Source organism: Topomyia yanbarensis, chromosome 2, assembly GCF_030247195.1.
Source record: "Topomyia yanbarensis strain Yona2022 chromosome 2, ASM3024719v1, whole genome shotgun sequence".
NCBI lineage: Eukaryota > Metazoa > Arthropoda > Insecta > Diptera > Culicidae > Topomyia > Topomyia yanbarensis.
The window spans coordinates 358,800,441-358,819,990 of NC_080671.1; the positions used below are offsets into that span (position 1 = coordinate 358,800,441).

At 40.7% G+C, this 19,550-nt stretch overlaps 2 protein-coding genes across 2 annotated transcripts in view; one reads left to right on the top strand and one right to left on the bottom strand.

Moving 5' to 3' along the window:
- Positions 1-19,550, top strand: part of LOC131684320 (uncharacterized) — a 346,758-nt gene that overhangs the window by 88,932 nt on the left and 238,276 nt on the right. The gene's annotated exons all lie outside the window — the stretch shown is intronic.
- On the bottom strand, positions 979-19,131 carry LOC131680697 (uncharacterized). Its single transcript, XM_058961407.1, has 3 exons — positions 18,836-19,131; positions 16,987-18,756; positions 979-1,114 (listed from the first exon to the last, which is right to left on the bottom strand). The coding sequence occupies exons 1-3, from the start codon at positions 19,129-19,131 to the stop codon at positions 979-981; spliced, it is 2,202 nt and encodes a 733-aa protein (XP_058817390.1).

Below are 19,550 nucleotides of genomic sequence, written 5' to 3' on the forward strand. Positions count from 1 at the left end.
TCACCCTACACTCCTCTGCCACGCCAGGAGGTATCAATAGCGATAGGTACCAACATTCTACGCAACGACCTTCCCATCTCGGCATGGGCAGTCAATACATACGTTTATTCATTCACGCTTCTGCCACGCTTCGGTGTGACTACCGCGGTTGCCACCTGCTGCGCCACACTTGCCTCAGCATGAGCAGACCATTCGTTCACTTCTCCGTGCTCAACCCTTTCCGCTCTAACTAGCCAATCACAAGTTAGTCATGCTTGTCGTCTGCTACTCGGCGCGCCGACGTCGAAACGAGGACATACGAACAGTATGTGCTCCGCAGTTTCGTCAACACCTGGGCAGTCAGGGCAGACGGGGGCCTCGGCGTGCCTAAACCAGTGTAGGTACTGTCGGAAGCAGCCATGGCCTGACAGGAATTGTGTCAGATGGAAGTAAACTTCCCCATGAAGCCTACTCACGCAGCTAGATATGTTAAGTATCAGCAGGTGGGTCCACCTACCTTTCGAGGAGTTATCCTACTCGCGCTGCCATCTGGCGACCCAAGCCACCCTGGTACGCTCTCGGACTCCTCTAGTGCCACGCAGCTCAAAACACTCCTCGTTTTCCCGGATGACACGCATTGGTATCATGCTCGCTATCACGCAGGATGCATCGTGTGATACCGTGCGGTAGGCAGATATCACTCTGAGGCACATCAAGCGATAGGTGCTCTCCAGTTTCCAAAGGTAACTGGTTACCCCCAGTGCTCTCGCGCAGGACGGGCCGCCGCACCTAAGGATAGATGCGGCAACGCCTGCCAGTAGCCTACGTCTACTGGCGCACGCCTCAGAGCTATTGGACATCATCATCGATAATGCCGCAACAGCCGTCGAAGCCCTCTTGCACGCATAGTCGACATGGCTGCCGAAGAATCTTCAGACTCCGCTTTAAAGTGATCACAACTTATCCCATTACGTTTAGCGAGCTCCAGGCCTCTCGCGCTCATCCATTCCGCCACAGTGCGGATCGCGTGTGCTGTAATTCTACCTCAGGGATTGACTCCCCGTAGATCTCCATGGTTACGTCATCGGCGAAGCCGAAGATCTTGACACCAGGAGGGAACTGTAGTGTCAGAACCCTGTCATACATAAGGTTCCATAATACTGGGCTCAGAATCGAGCCTTACGGAATTCCTGCGGTAATAGGAACGCTTCTCCGACCGGCATCGGTCTCGTATAGTAGTACACTGTTCTGGAAGTAGCTTTCCAAGATCCGGCACAGACCCACCGGCAGGCTAAGCCGGTGTAACGAGAGCGCGATGGCATCCCAGCTTGCATTGTTGAATGCGTTCTTCACATCAAGTGTCATTAACGCACATTATCGAATACCTCGCCTTTTCCGTTGGATCGCTATCTCGGCGGTCTTTACCACTGAGTTGATAGCGTCCACCGTTGACTTACGCTTTCGAAAACCAAACTGATTGCTTGATAGGCCGTCCGTGCCTTCTGAGTATGGGATTATCCTGTTGAGGATGATCCTCTCTTGCAGTTTGCCCGTCGTGTCGATCAGACAAGTTGGTCTGTACGGCGATGGGTCGCCCGGCGGCTTCTACAACAGTACCAACTTCTGCCTTTTCCATCTATCGGGAAAACGGCACTCGTTAAGGCATCTCTGGTACCTCTTGGACCGGGAACCGTCCCGTTGTACAAATTGCCGCCATCCTAGACTCGTCCACCACCCAATTGCCGCTATCGGCATGGACGTTGTACAGGTTGGATAGGAGGGCGACATCTATCCTCGACTCCGAGATCGTCTGCCACAGCAGCTGCTGGGCAGACTGCCTCACCGAAGAGACACGAATGTCAACCCATAGCATGGTTACAGTCTTATCGGCCTTCTCTCTTCCCATAGTAGCTCCTCCAAGGAAGGTGAAGGCCTCAGTTTGGGCGCCTTTATCGGCCTTCTCTCTTCTCGCCATCCGCCTGATCTAAGCGTCCTGTTCATGTCTTGCGACTTGAACAGCCTGGCGGAGCCCCAGCAGGTTCTGCTTCAGTTCTTTGCAGATGTTCTGCTTTCCACTTGTAAACTCGATGAAATTATCGAGTTGCTTGACTACCACCCACATCGCGGGTAGTAGCCGCCGAGCGTGTTGATAGGGCTATCCCCTACTACCACTGAAGAGACTCTGGTGCTGTTGGTTGCAGCTACCGTCGCTCCGCTGTCCCCCCGTCTGGGAGGAGACCTCGCCAAACTTTCTTTGGAAAAGGGGTTCACCACCTCCACCGCCAAACTCATGTTTACGGTGTTCTTAGTGTTTTCCGTTTTGTTCCTACGAATAGCTAGGGTCGCGAAAGTCAACCCTGTCAGAGCCCCGCTTGACAGGATAAGGGCAAAAATACTGTTGATTGCGCCCTGGTGCCCCACATGCTCCGTGCACGGCTTGGTATTTGTCAACCCTTCGGATCCCAGTCCTTGTTTTATGTAGAGTTGGGGTTCGAAGTGTTGATTCCTCCCCTCCATTCATCCCTCGGCACGGGTCGCGTCACACCTTGCATTGGGGCATAATACTTACGGTTCGGGTTTTGAGGCCCGCCTGTTGGCACCCTCTCATTCCGATGCTACAACAGAAGGCTGTTAGCACCCAGCCAACGCCGGTCTAACGATCAAATGTTATCGATAGACTCACGTGAAGGCATGAGATATGAAACTTGTGAGTACGATGTTATCTCACCATTTGACAGCACAACTGTTTATAGTCGCCTCTTACGACATGGGAAACAGAAACCCAGTGGGTCAATTCTTTAGAGAAATACTGCAAGAGATTTCAGCCACCACCGGATACCACACGGCGCGAACATCAAGAAGGCAAAGTGTACTACAACGAAAGAGAAATGAACGACCACCAAGATACGGTTGGAGAGGGGTGGGTGTAGCGTAGTTGGTAGATCGATTCCCTTGTACGCAGCGCACCTGGGTTCGAGTCCCGACCTCGCACATAGGGTTAGAAATTTTTCATAAGGGATTTTTCTAACCCGAAGAGGCGAAAGACCTTAAGGTTAAAACCCCTATAATCGAAATAAAAAAAATACGGTTGGAGAGAAAAGAACATCTCCACGAGAAAAAGTCAGTCACGTGCACAAGTTCTGACCATTTACCATCAATAGTTGATTTTTAGTTATAATTTTTCCCACCATTGCTCCATTTAGTTAACGCATTACGCCGTTTCCTATATGCGGATTATAAAACGCAAATATTACCTAGAGTAAGAAAATCATATTTGCTGTATCGATTTTGTTGGCTATTTTCGGCAAATTTGAGACTAAGAGAAACGAAAGCAGGAGACTTGGGTGCAACGCCTAACTCCTACTCTGCAGAAGGCAAAGAATTCTTCACATTTCCTTTCGATCATACCCATATGAGCCTGCCTAGTTCTAGTTTTCCGTTCTAAGTTTATAACTGATTCGCTCTAGAATACCTATCCGTCTTTCAATTTCATTGCTTTCGTTTCTCTTAGTCTCAAATTTGCCGAAAATAGCCAACAAAATCGATACAGTAGAACCTTGCGGCAATTAAAACATAGTAACAGTAACAAAGCAGATAAATCTACAAAGTTTGTAGCATATTTGACTACACAAATATTGATTTGGCAAGTCATGGACTTTTGGACAATGAAAATATTACTTACCTTATTTGAATTTTGTTCGACCGGAGCGTCCTCCGGAGTCCAAAGTAGGGACGATTTCCCGCCAACATCCGTCTCTGAATTTCTCTGCTGGTATCACTGTTGGCGGTTACCAGCAAGCCCATATACAGGAATTCGTCGACCATCTCCATTTCGTCACCGTCAATCCGAGGAGGGGAGGTTCACATTGTCGTCTTTAGAACCTCTTCCTCTCATCTATTTTGTCTACGAAACGTTGATGGCAAATCCAATCCTGCTGGCTTCAGCTTTCAGTCTGATATATGTTTCCGCCTCAAAGTTCCGTGCCATTATGTCAATGTCGTCGGCGAAGCTAAGAAGCTGGACGGACTTCCTGAAGATCGTGCCACTCGGGTCTATCCCCGCTCTCCTTATTACACCTTCTAACGCAACGTTGTACAGCAGGCACGATAGACCACCACCTAGCCGTAACCCTCTTCGAGATTCAAGGGGACTCGAGAGTGTCCCTGATACTCTAACAACGCACATCATCGGTTTGACTAATCATGTTAGCTTATCCGAAAAACCGTACTCGTGCATTATCTGTCATAGCTGGTCATCGATTGTGTCATACGCCGATTTTAATTCAATGAACAAATGATGTGTGGTCACGTTTTATTCGCGGAACTACCGAACCTGCCGAATCGCGAATATTTGGTCAGTGGTGGCGCGGGAACCCATGAATCTCGCTTGGTAGTGCCCCACGAACTCCCTTACAAATGGTGACAATCGGCGGCAAAGAATTTGGGAGATGACCTTGTAGGCGGCGCTAAGTATCCAACCAACTAGTCACCCTTTTTGTAGATTGGGCAAACGACACCCTCCATCCACTCCTTCGGAGGAATCTCCTCATCACAAATTTTGGCGATTACCCAGTACAGCGCTCTAGCCACCACCGTATTTTAATAGCTCGCTGGGTAGTTGATGTACACCGGCAGCTTTGTTGTTTTTCAGCCGACCGATCTCCTCCTTGACTTCTCGAAGATCAGAGGCCGAAAAATATAGATTCCAACTATTTAATTTATTAAAGGAAGAATTTAAAAAAAATCGAATTTTGAAGAATTGATGTTGGTAAATATGTTTGGAAATAGTGACATATTGAAATTTACACAATTGCAACCTTTTGTTTAGTCAATTTTCAATGATCCAATAACGTTTAAGGAATCATATTTTTTCAACTGTTTGCTATATTTCATTAGAATAAAATTTAACTGTAATGTGTCCTTTAACAGGCCAACGAGGGTACCCGGGTACCCACAAATTGAAATGCTCATAACTATGGTTTCCTTCAACCGATTTGGACACTTTTAGATATTTTGGATGCAGAAACTCGTCCACTTTTTGAATCTATAAAACTGAACCGGATGAATGGATCTGGTTCTTGGTAATCCGGATTTTTCAGAGTAATATTCCAGTACTAGGGTATGATTTGTAAATTTTAATAATGTCTTAGCAATATGAGTATCAAAACTCTTCAAATTGTCTCGGAAGTCTGTTATTTGTTGTTACGGGACACTATGGCAGTTTGAAAAATGTAATTGGAATGGAATGGCCACTCACGGCCCCACAGGAACCTGCCCTGGAGTGTCCGTTCCGAGGTCAAATCACCAAACGGTTCCAAAACCACGAGATATAGCCTGCTGATGCAATTCCAAGAATTTTGATACCCATATTGCTAGTATTCCATTGAAATTCACAAATAGTATCCCAGCACTGGAACATGCTCCGGAAATCCGGATTCCCGGGAACCGAATGATGTAACCCGATTCATTTTTATCAAGTCTAAAAGTGGATGAGTTCCTAAATCCAAAACACCAAAAAGTATCAAAATCGGTTGGAAATTGCCTTAGTTATTGGTATTTCAGTTTTGTGGGTACCCGGGTACCCACGTCGGCCACTTAGTCACTCTCCTGAATTTCCAACTGCATAAAAACAATCCGTTCCTAAATACCTGAACAAAAATCATGATTTCGTGAACTAAACGATTAACGAAAATCGTGTCCAAGTTCCTAAAATTATGGAGAATAATTCTCCTATTCATGAAACTACATATGTTTTCAAAAAACTAGTTCGTGCAAAAATGTACATAGTATTGCATTGCAGTTTTTGGTTGGGTTACTATGGTTGTTTCCTGGGCATGTTAAGTTTTTGTTATGATATTTGTTCATGCTTTGGGAAACGAAGACGCTTAATTTTTACCCATATTTGGTTTGTAGTATATCAACTAAAACGATGTTCATGATTTTGAGAACTTTGTCGCGACGTTACTGTGACATTTTATTCATTAGTCGGCGTTGGCATTGATCAACATACAGGAATCAAAAATGATTGCACAATATAGATCAACGTGTTAATCCCATGCATGTTGTTCCAACGACATTTTAATATCTTACATAGTTCTAATCAAGAGTATATACAACGAACGATCTTTTGGCAGGAAAAAACAGCTTATCCATTTGTGTTGGATTTGCAAACACTGCCCTCATATCGATAACAAAACACTCAAGTTGTTTGCATTTGTTTTCTTTCTTTCTGTATTTGACATGAGATGTTGGAGGTGAAATCAAACAGCAGGTCCAGTTAAAAAGTATCCAACCAACCAATCACAACCGTAATGTATGGTTTGGAAAATTTAGTTAGTTCTAAAAAATGATATGGCATTACGAATCGCAAGCCAAACAAAAGTCAAGTTTTTTTAATTTCTGTTGAATTCGGTGAAATTGATCAAATAAACATTGATGGATGCAATTAACGCTTTCTTCGTCGAAAATCTTTCCGTGTGGAATATACTGTAGACCGATAGACTATGTACAGAGAAATATGAAACTATTTGCAACTTTCAATATTGGAGATTGCAGCATTTGCTGAACTAAACCAACTTCAATCGAGCCTATTTAAGACTGAATCTAATAATCTAATTTATCTTGACTAGATAAAATATCGACGTGGAAAACAATTGAAATTGCTTCTACGAAGGGTAAAGATGTGGATTTATATCTCTTTCTTCCTGAAATTCTGCCCTGCAGCGGAATAATGAGCAAAACAAGTTTGTTTATAAAATTCTCTTTAGCCCTTTTGAAGAAATAATATTGAATTATGATAAGAAAATTTCCATCCAAAATCTTTTCAAGGCAAATTTCTGGCAAAACTTTAACATCAAAATTCCCTTAGTATTCATCATACTAATCAAAAATGTTGGAAACAACTTCACAGCAGGTAATAAAATAGGTGATTCTCGAAAATATCTGCTTAATACAGCTATCCTGTAGCTCCGAAATAGAAAAACCTGCTTTAATCCACCTAGCGGTGCAATTGTGCTATTCTCAATCATGAACACGAGAATGTTTGCGTTGGTTTTATTCATTAAAAGCTTTCAAATGCAAATATTACATTTTATTATTATACATGACATGACAAATATACAAGAAAAGAAATCATTATTCGAGTTCTATAATTTTGTAAAAGAAAAAAACAACCACGGTAATATTGAACTGGCAAAGTCCCAAAAAGTCGATTTTTATATAAAAAAAAATTTTCATTGTAACATAAAATCTTGACGTTTCATGCATTTTAAAGATGTTTGGCATCAAAAATACGAATTCGATTTATGGGGTCCCCCCCTTGAAAAAATTTTTGAGTTCCGGCTTATATGGGAATTTCATATGTGACCGGACAGTTCAGTCTATATTTCCGGAACCATATAAGCGATCCGTGCGAAATTTGTTAGGCATCTGTGGGATAATATAGCTATCATTTGGGACTAAGTTTGTGAAAATCGGTCCAACCATTTCCGAGAAACTGATATGAGTTTGCTAGTTTTGAAAGATGGCCGCTTTTCTCGAGCACTTTCGGAACCTTCTATGGTGGTCAATGTAGTCAACGAAAGTTTGTTTGGCCATTGGTGACCTAGAACTGCAAATTTAAGTTGTTTAAGAGACATTTTAGCGAAATTTTTACCTTTTTTGCTTTCATCGGAGTATCGGTATGAATCACAACTTGCTATGTGATCGCACGCCACAACCCGTAACTCTGGAACCGGAAGTCGGTTCGGGATAAAGTTTAATAGCCATTTACGGGGACGCAACCTTTCATTTGAGACTAAGTTTGGTTGATTCGGTCTAGCCATCTCCGAGAAACCGATGTGACTGTTATTCTGAATTTGGATCCGCCGGGACTTCCGGAACCGATGATGGTGGCCAATGTGACCAAAAAGACTTTTAATGGCTGTTAGTGACCTAGTACTACAAATCGAAGCAGTTGTGGTCACATTTTGGAAAAGTTTTCACCATTATACATTCATTGCAGAATTTATTAAAATCGACATTTTCTACGTGATCGTATTCATCACCCTGTAATTCCAGAACCGGAAGTCGGATCCATTAGAAATTCAATAGCAGCCTATGGGAACGTTAGTCGGTTTTCAGAGCAATTGCAATACCTTTCTATTGAGAAAGGCAAAAAGGGCCGTTACACAATAACACGAAATCCCTCCCATGAGCGGCTGTAATAAATCGCACAGTCTTCAGTATTAGCTGTCAAGCAAATTGATTCGGGTACGGTTTTCTAATCTCTGGCTGCTTTTCAACTACGCTACAAAGCAATCTTTTCCAATCCCACAACAGCCCCTTTTCCCGCTGACGGAATCTCAGCAGAATAAATATTACCGAGAGACAATGGCAAAACAATCCAGTCTCGCCATCTCATGCCGAACGCCTGTGAAACGAAAATTGGGAAAGGTCTGCTGGTTAGAGTAAGGAAAAAAGATCCGACATATTATTTGTTAACCTCACTCAAATCGGGAGGAAGGAGGAAATAAAATATGAACTTTGTGTAAACAATGTGTCATTTGAGACTCTAGCTGTATTACAATCAACCCGAGGAAGTTTCATGATAACTCAATAAGGCACTCATCCGACGCGTGCATATAATGGACCATCCATTTTTAAATTGAATGTTTATTGTAGACAAACTAGTTCACATAAACAAACATGGTACCACACTATTTCATAGATAACAAGACGGACAGTGGTCTGCAACCCAGAGAAGACGATTAAAAATATTTGCTGGCTTTTATTGACATATTCGCGCATAGGTGCCTTCAGCAAAGTTTTATGCAACTTGATAGCACTCCCATTTTTAGCAACTATTTCTTACTCATCAATAAAAATAATGTTCCTTCCGTGACCTTATAAAACAGATGATTTGGAGTAATTTTTGCTCAATTTATTTTTTAACTATAGGATATTTAAAAGGGCGATGTATATATATATATATATATATATATATATATATATATATATATATATATATATATATATATATATATATATATATATATATATATATATATATATATATATATATATATATATATATATATATATATATATATATATATATATATATATATATATATATATATATATATATATATATATATATATATATATATATATATATATATATATATATATATATATATATATATATGTGTGTGTGTGTGTCTGTGTATGTTGGTAACCATATCGTAAATTACTTACTACATGACACTACATGCAATGAAATTTATTGTATTTTAAAGTACTAGTCGATTAAAATATCATTCGAAAGAAACCATATAGGAGGTTAAAATGAAGCCACACCTCTGATAACTGCATATCCGTCAAGCCCCTTCCAAAATACTCCAAAATGTCGGAGTTATACCCCGTTTTGATCAGTCCCTTGGTGCTAAAATTCTACTAAACTGCTAAATTGACAAAACGGGGACAATGACAAAATCGGGGCTTTATTTCTTTACAATAATCGGAAGCTGTTAACTATTTTTCTTTAGTCCTAGACATAGTCTCATAACCGCTACCTATTAGTTAGTATTAGTTTCTTTTTAGGGGAGGGGGGATGTAAGGGTTTCAGCATGAATTTTTTTTTCAGAACTTTGCGGAAAGCGAATTGATCAAAACTTACGTACATTGTAGTATATCATTTCAATAACATTCTGTAATTTGTCTACGCAAAAATATCGACTCAGTGACGAAGCTTTTTGTAGAACGTCTCTGGAAAAAACATGATTTGCGGTGTTACCATTCAAAAACTACTTAACCGATTTCTTTCAAACTTTGCATACACATTCTATGTAACAAAATACCTAACCCCTACGTTAAGTTTTTTGATAGCTTTTCAATTAAGGAGGCTTCTTACTCATTTTAAATAAAAAAAATATTTATCACGAAAAATTCCGCCTTTTTATGAATTGGGGGCTGTTCGGCCATCCATGGAAGCTGTCCTTTAATGTCAGCTCCTTCCACCGAACAGCCTAGATATGTAGTGTAGTGTCGGTAGCGATTGTTTCAACCGACTAAGAATTACTCTACGGACTACCTCTTCCGGTGGTAAAAACCCACCAAACAGGGAACCCCAATTTCATAGTGTCATGCGACCCGTGATATGGGTAAAATTGTTGAGGGGGTTTAAAATATTCTCAATGGTGAACGGAGCCTGAAAAGAGCCGGACGAACTCCCCAGTATGCTGCATTAAGCAGCGGAACGTTCACTCTACGCACTGAAGTTTTTTCACCGATGATCCGCTTAATTTTGCCGATTTTTTGTTGGCTGGGGGTTTGCTGAGACTCTCGGCTGATGGTAGTTCGGTGAAGTTTTGTTGAGTTTCTAATATCAAATTTCGATGTGTACAGACGAACCTGCCCAGAGGCCGTGTGGTATCCGGCCAAGAATTGAGCTACTGGGTTCCTGCTCCCATGAGGCGTCTGAAAGGAGTCCCTAAGTCAAGGATAGTTCCGTGCCGAGGACTTGATGACTGGAGGGTCTAAAATATGCCAGACGCGCACGGAGCACGGTTTTGCCCTTACTGTGTTATGTGAATTTCAGACACAGTGGGACATAATTTTCTTCGCAAATCGTGGGAATCAAATGATTGTGTCCCATTTAAACCTGATATGGCTCGCTATATGCGTTAACGTCCCAACTCGCTTGGTATCCTCTAGTTGTTGTGCAATTTATGTTGTAAATGAAATGTACAGTTCTCTAATCAACAATAGTTAGAATAGCACAAATCAATCTCCAGCATAAACGTACAGCAACTATGAATTTATCTCGACTCATGCAGGAAGGTAAATTTTCCATAGCATTGGTTCAAGAACCGTATTTCCATAATGGACCTTTGATATACCAAATTAAAGATTAGACTTCTGGGCAAATGTTATGTTATTGAATTGTAACATGAATAAAATGGAATTCAATGTCAATCTTGGAATGTCAAGATCACGAGCCGTAGCACGTAAAGATATTCCCACTTGCAATTGCTCGACGAATACTATACTCATAACGTTTTTGTGTTTTTCGTTTGTAATCATGAACCATTGCGCAAAAAAATAATAAAAAATGACAATAAAAATATATTTGAATTTGATAAACAAACATTTTCTTAGCAAAAAGCGGTCGGATTTACCCCACTATTTAGAGGTTGGATTAGCCCCACCGCGCCATTTTTCATTACGATGCAATTAAAAAAAAATATGAGAAAAGTTGTACTAATTTCATCAATGCACCTTGTAGGACTTTAATCAAAGAATTTAAATCTACTTACATTTTTCATGCAATCACTTTAATAATCAGATTTATCCTGTAGTCAATGATGCATAAAAATCAAATCAAAAGTTGTAAAAACACACTTATTGTCGTTTGAACATCTCAATGTAGACTAATAAAATGCTGTCATACCACCATTATGATTATTTTCGATGCTCTACTCGACAACATTGATATTAGTTCGCGTAGTGCTTCCGATTTTCGATAACAAAGGTGGGTCGGGTTTACCCAACGGTTGGATGTGCCCCACCTTACCCTACAAATCTCTATATTCTGAATGGGGGAAACCGACCAGGAGGGAGGAGGTGTATTCATAGTAGCATCACACGAAGGAGCTTGTCCACTTCGTACTGTTAAAATGACTAGGGGAATCCCGTGGCGGAGGGCTGAGCTTGAAAGAATGAAGAAGGATACGAGAAGAGCTTGGAATCGGCGTCAGCGTGGTTCCAGGGCTTTCAGGTCAGCTCGTAATGCATATAAGAAATGTCTTAGATCTGCAGAGTGGGCTTGCTGGCGAAACGTATGCACTAATGCAGGTTAAAAAAAATTCTCTCGAAATCGAAAGATTTTCAGATGAACTGCTTAAAAACCAGAGATGGTGTTTATGTGACGGACGAAAAAGATGTTCTTAATTGTCCCCTCGACACACACTTTCCAGGTTGTATCGATCCGGAGCTGAACAATGTTCACAGATCTCATTCTGGTGATTCGGAGTCGTGGGTGTTAGCACGCAATTAATTACCATTGGTCAAGTGGGCAATTGACAGCTTTGTTCCACACAAATCACCCGGAAAAGATGGAATACTTCCCGTGCTACTGCAAAAGAGATTTTATATTCTCAAACATGTCTTGAAAAAAATTATGCTTTCCAGTCTTGCTACCGGGTATATCCCGAAAGCATGGAGTATCTGGGGTTGTATAAACGCAATGCTTAGTAACCGCATTCTTTGCTCGTCGCTGCGACAGGTTAAGATACGAATGTTGAGTATTTGAGGTTGTACTCAGGGTGGCGTTCTGTCACCTTTGTTATGTAGCTTGGTTGCCGACGGCTTGTTGAAGAAACTCAATGAGCTTCCAACCTACGGGTTTGCTGACGATTATCAAATACTAATTACTGGGCTTTGCATCGGAACAATATATGACTTAATGCAACAAGCATTAAGAGCTGTCGAACAGTGGTGTCGATAAGTTAAATTAGCAGTTAACCCAAGCAAAACTTCAATGGTTCTTTTCACGAAAAAGCGAATAACAACCGGGGCTCGTCCCTTGCAGTTCTTTGATTCTGAGCTACTGTGTGCAGATCAAGTCAAATACGATGGAGTTATATTGGATTCCAAACTGAATTGGTCTGCTCACATTGAGTTCAGAATCAAGAAAGCGTGCATAACCTTCGGGCAGTGCAGACGAACTTTTGGAAAGACCTAGGGTCTCAAACCTACACACCAAAAAATCTGAATTTTATCGTTGACGTAATTCTAAACTTGCCACAATCTAACAAACCGTAATTTACGAAATGACGAAATATAACCGTGTTTTGTTTAATTTTACATGAAAGAAGTATTTTCCATGCGCAGTTCCATACAATTATACTCTTCAACATTTTAAATACACGCCTTATGTGGAGTAAAATTACATGACTTGCAAAAGTCAACGCATGTAAAATTAAAATCATACGTAAAACTATGTCATTTTTTATGCTCTTATATGTCATGGTCAGGAGACGTAAATTTACACGATTTTTTCTAGGTGTGTACATACATCTATTGGATTTACACGACAATTGTACGTCCAGTACTGTCATACGGATGCCTTGTGTGGTGGCAGAGGGGAAAGGTGATGACAGTCTAGTCAAAGCTAAACCATCTGCAAAGAATGGGGCTCATGGCGTTGATTGGTGCTATCACCACAACTCCGACTGTTGCTCTTGAGGCACTTCTGAATATCAAATCATTACACATACACCTCAAACAAGAAGCACTATCATGTGCATACATACTGCAGGTTACTGGGCTTTGGAACAGTAACCATGTTACTCTTGCTACCAGTCATACACGATTGTGGTCACATATGGTTACATGGGGTGAAACTATTCTTGCCCCAGCAATATTACACTCACATGTAGTATTCCTTACAGGACATTCCATGTGAAGATGCCCTCTCGAGAGGAGTGATTATCTGGTTATATGGAAAGACAACAACAAACGCGAGTAGTCTGTTACACTGACGATTCTCTGATGAAGGGACGTGTTAGTGCTGGTGTCTACTGTCGTGAAATGAGATTGGAACAATCTCACTCAATAGGTAGATACTGTACTGTATTCCAAGCAGAAATCTTTGTAATTATATGCGGGGTATAATCGGCCGTTCAACTGAGTTTGGCAAAGTTATAAACTTCTGCTCCGCTAATCAGGCTGCAATCAAGGCCCTTAGCTCAGACAAATCACGACAACCCAAATCAAAGAACTAAGCATTGTCAACAATATCTACCTTGTCTGAGTGCCCGGACATTCTGGTATTACTGGAAATGAATGGGCTGACGAATTGGCCAGGGCAGGATCATCAATGGACTTCGTTGGTCCTGAGCCCGCCCTGCCAATTTCGACAAATTGGGTAAGGGAAAAAATACGGTCCTGGGCTTCGTCCAAGCACCGTAATTATTGGAGAAATCTACAAACGTATCGCCAAACAAAGACGTTTCTAGAACAACCGTGCCCAGTGATTTGATTTTTCGAAGCTCCACTGCGGCATGCTGACCAGGGCTTTAACCGGCCACTGCAAACTGAATTATCACATGGCAACTATTCAACGCACTGAGTCTTTTTCATGTGATCTTTGTGAATCCGACTAAGGAACCTCATATCATCTGATATGCATCTGTCCAGTAGTAGCGCAATTGCGATTTCGAGTTTTCGGCCGTCCTTATATAGACGAAACCATGTTTGGACGACTGAAACTCTGAGACATACTAAAGTTTCTTATCCAATGTAGTAAGGAGCTTTAAGCTTACTCGCAGGCGAGTTGAGCTTGTGAGGTTAAGTTACCTGCTGTTTGTTTTTGTTTTTGTGCTGTTATTTTTCCCACCCTTCCAATTCTACTTCCCCACACCTCATTCTCCTTTCCTTCCGACGAGGCACAAATCCTCGACTACATCCGGGGAACGTGCCATTTAAGCCAATATATTCCTGATAGGTATTTTTTACATAGAATGTGCATGCAAAGTTTGAAAGAAATCGGATAAGTAGTTTTTGAATGGCAGGTAACACCGCAAATCATGTTTTTTTTTCCAGAGACGCTATACAAAAAGCTTCGTCACCGAGTCGTTTGTCGATATTTTTACATAGAAAAATTACATAATGCTATTGAAATGATCCACTACAATGAATGAAAGTTCTGATTCGCTTTACGGAAAGTTCGAAAGAAATCGAAAAAAAGTTCTTTTTTTCACGCTGAAAACCTTACCCCCCTTAAGGGGATCTTCCTGTGCTGATGTGATTTTTTTATATTTTGCATTTTTTGTATCCTTAAGATCTGATAGAGCACATTAAACATGTTTTCATATGAGGCTGACAAAATCGGGGGCTGATAAAGATCCCTCCGTCTTACTTTACCAAAAATCTTCAAAATTTTTGGCATTGGAAAAAAATTTAAGAAATGCAAAAACGGTGTCAATAGCGAAATTCGTGCAAAAAACTTGTTCAAAAATCGTCTAAGCATTTTGCCTTCAAAGGGCTTGCATTCAATTTGAAGCGATTTTTTCACGATTTTCAAAATTACCGCGGTTTTTTTACATGGTTTTGTTACGCGGTACGAACCCCGCGGATAAAAAAACTTTAGCGCATATTATTTTTAAATAAAATTTCGACTTTAAACTACGAAAATATTTCGTATTGGGTTCCGACTCAAGCACGATTCTATCGGAAAATAGAACTGTGGGCTCGGATATACAAAATGCATCAATCGCGATATTTAGGCGCACGCATGTATGAGACGAGGCATTTCACGTGGATATATCTTGGTTTGAGCGAGAGCAAAACAAAACGGTAACCTTATATCTATCACCTTTTCGAAATTAGAAACAGTAACCGAGTGGATCAACTCCTGGCTGAGATCCTTCCATCCAGCAAATGATGCAAGCAGTTTATATTGAAAACATCTATTCGCATTTTCTGTGCTAAACACAGTGTTCAAAAAGTATCCGAAAAGTGATTTTCTAAATTTTAATGATTAGGTGGCCCACAACCGGAGACTTTTTTGCTAAAAAAACAGCTTCTCCTAACAATACCTATAGCTTTCTCATTCCAAACTGAATCAATATACTTTCTTCAGCGGAAAGTAAGGAACTTGTCACACCTTTAGAACGGTATACGTATAGAACAAATCATACAAAGGATCGAAACGAATAGACAAAAATCAAAACCTGGCCAACAACCGGGGACATTCCCCTATAATTTAATAACTTACTCTTCAATTACCAACTAGATCGTTCACTTTCACAAGCACACTCACCGGAAATCAAGTTATGGAACTGGCAATGCAATAAAAAATAGGATATGTAGTCATCCTGCAGTAGAAAAAGGTCAAATAATATATCGTGGGATGATATCAACGTTATATGTCTATCATACATTTATTATATACGTCCACCTCAAATTTATTATATACATCCACCACAAAAAGACAGAAATATGTATCCGAACACAGTGCTAAGCACTCAATAAACAATTTTTTCGAGTAACATGGATTTTTAACTGCAACAGCTCACATGATTTTTGTTTTTATAGCAATGACAATGTGTCACAGTATAGACATTCTTTTCAAATCAATAGTCATATCTTAAATGTCAATACAGCACACTGGATCTAACTATATTGCTACTCAATATAAAAAACCTATTTTAATCCACCTAGCGGTGCAATTGTGCCTTTCTCAATCATGAATCACGAGAATGTGTGCGTTGTTTATATTCATTAAAAGCTTTTAAATGCATATATTACATTTTATTATTGTACATCACATGACAACTATATACAGGAAAATAAATCATTATTCGAGTTCTAAAATTTTGAAGAAGAAAAAACAGCCACGGTAATATTGAACTGAAAAAAGTTGCAAAATCGGCAAAGTCCCAAAAAGTCGATTTTTACAAAAAAAAATAATTTTCGAGATAACATAAAATCTCGACGTTTCATGCATTTTAAAGATGTTTGGCATCAAAAATACGAATTCGATTTCTGAAATTTCATGGGGTCCCCTCTTCGAAAAAAAAAAAATTTGAGTTCCGGTTTATATAGGAATTTCATATGTGACCGGACGATTTAGTCTATATTTCCGGCCCCATATAAGCGATCCGTACTAATTTAATCTGGCGATGATTCGGATAAGCTTGGTTTAAATCAGAATGCATTGAATTGACAAACACTTGTAAATGATTTATTTCATGGACTTGTTGACTTTTCTCGGTGAAAATGAAAACTTCAAATTTTCCCATTACTACACGTAACGTTTCGGCTTACTGCTCTTCAGCCATCGTCGGACGCCTACAAACATTTATTTAGCATTAACGTTAACATCAATTTGTTCACAAAAAATTACAAAGCTAGCATTCACAAATTAAACACAATTTACAATTAACTCACATAAACTTATATCACGCATCTCCATTCACTCTCGTTCACTCTCCACCGCTAGGCGGGCGATCACTCTTCGACTGTCTGCGTTCCTCGCTATTCAAACACTGTCGAAGCTTGGTGACCAGACCGTCGTATGTTGTGCAGAACGTTCCACATTCTCTTTGTAGGTTCACCGTTTTTTCCTCGCCGAGAATTTTGATGTGAAACATCTCTGCAGTTAGTCTGCTCTCCTGGTTTTCGATTCGTTCCAGTATCCGGGTGTTGTCGAAATCGAAGATGTGTCCTTCTTGCAATGTGTGTTGGGCTAAACCAGTTCTCGCATCTTTTTTCTTCGCGTCGTTCTTGTGTTCCGCTACTCTCGTTTCCAGCCTTCTCCCCGTTTGTCCTACATACGTTTTGCCATCGCCTGTTCCACACGGAATCGAATACACCACGTTCTTCTGTTTCCCTGGTGGGATCGGGTCTTTCAGTTTGGAGAAAATTCTGTTTTTTATTTTATCTTTTGGCTTGAAAGCAAGTTTTGTATCGTGTTTTCTCAGAATTTTCTCTAGTTTTTCACTGAGTCCCGGGACGTATGGCACAGCTACATATGCTATTTCAGCAGTCGCATCTTTATTCTGCTGTAGGCCATTATAGTGTTTATGGACCCGATCTTTCAGAATTTTGCGAACAAACCAGTAGGGGTAATGGTTTATTCGCAATATCTTTTTGGCTGTTTCGATTGCCGCTGGTCGGTTTTTACAGTCGGAGAGCTTAACTGCTCGATCTACGAGTGCAATTGCCGTGTTGCATTTATGCGAATAGGGACTCTCTGAATTGAAATCCAGATATCTACCATCCGCTTGTTTGGGTAGCCAAACTCTTTCGATGCGATCATGGTTTCTGGTTAGCATCATGTCAAGAAATCTCAATTTCCCGTTGTCCTCCTCTTCAATGGTGAACTGGAGTTTACTGTGGAAATTATTGAACGAGTCTAAGATTTCTTGAATGTGCTCCCTTTTGCCCACACAGAAGCAATCGTCTACGTACCGACGGTACATCATTAGAGGTATTTGTTTTCTCTCTAATGATGCTATGCACTTCTGTTCCAATCGCTCCATCACCACATTCGCAATGACTGGTGAGAGTGGAGAGCCCATAGGGACGCCGAAAGTTTGTGCATATATTACACCCCGATGTACGAAAAACGTCGATTCCAACACAAGCTTGACCGCCTCCATGAAACTGTGTTGATCGATGCTTGTGTGTTTCTCCACCTCTTCCCATCTCTCGTTCAAGCAGTCCAGGGCAAAATCAACAGGCACGTTCGTGTACAACGACGTCACATCCAGAGAGAAAAGAACTACATCTTCGGTGATCTGTGTTCCTGTTATTTGATCAGCGAACTCAAAACTATTTTTAATGTGGTACTCAGTTTTCCCTACTATATTTCCAATCACTCCAGATAGGAATTGGGCCACATTGTACGTTGCTGATCCAATCGTCGAAACCACCGGGCGGAGAGGTCTGTCCTGTTTGTGTATTTTTGGCAAACCATAGACTCTTGGTGGATTACAACTGGATATTTTTATCTTCCGGTGTGTGCGCGCGTCGATGTACTTGCTATCGCGCCACCCATCCACCAATACACCGATTTTCTTCAGAACTTTCGATGTGGGGTCCGATTTCAGTTGTTTGTACGTGCTTTCATCACTCAGAAGGTCCTCCATTTTCTGTTCGTACTCCTCAGATGCAATGATGACGGTTTTGTTTCCCTTGTCCGCTTTGGTGATAACCAGATTGGGGTTTTCTGCCAAGAATTTCTTACTCCTGCATATGTCCTTGCTTATCCATTCATTTTCGCAGTGTCTAGGTTGTTTTTTGAAATTCATGTAATTTATCATGGCAGTGGAAACCTCTGTTCTGATTTCGTCTGCGTTTTCTTTACGTTTCACCGTTTTTTTCCAATTCCGAAATCATTTCAACGTAGGGGATGTGGTTGTTATTCTGAACATTGAAATTCGGACCCAGTTTCAACGTTCTCTCCAGAAAATCCGGGATTTGTGTATTGGTGGTGTTTTCTATCCACTGTCCACCGCGAGTGAGAGACGCAATTCTCCTGTTTTTCAGTGTCTCGATCTTACGTGTCTCTCTCGTTTTACAGGAGTTATGTACCACCACAGTCTTGTTCTCCACCATTTTCTTCACCCGCTGGACGTCGGCTTGTTGATAGATTAGTTCCATTCGGTTGGAATATACTTGTAAATGAGCTCGATTACACTTTGTAATTCAGGAACCAGAACTCGGATCCACACAAAATTCAACAGCAGCTGATGGACCTTCCATTTAAAATCAAGTTTGTCAAAATCGGTTCAGAAAATTCCGAGAAACCGATGTGGACAAATCAACAAATTTTGTTTTGTAACCATACTCTTCAACTCGTAATCCGGGACAAGATGTCGGTTGAAAATCAAATTCAATAGCAACCTATGGGAATAGTATACCTTTCATTTGAATCTTAGTTTGTAAAAATCGGTTCAGCCATCTCCAAAAAACCGATGTGGACATTTTGTTAACAAATCCGCACATACACACATACATACATACATACATACATACATACATACATACATACATACATACATACATACATACATACATAC

Excerpts from the sequence above, each read along its gene's own strand:
- LOC131680697 (XM_058961407.1), bottom strand. The coding sequence starts at position 19,131 with ATGGAACTAATCTATCAACAAGCCGACGTCCAGCGGGTGAAGAAAATG. Across the intron at positions 18,757-18,835 it reads TTGGAAAAAAACGGTGAAAC|ACACTGCGAAAATGAATGGA; the intron begins GTAAAGAAAACG and ends AAAACAACCTAG. Across the intron at positions 1,115-16,986 it reads AATAGCGAGGAACGCAGACA|GGTTCTGACACTACAGTTCC; the intron begins GTCGAAGAGTGA and ends TATGTATGACAG.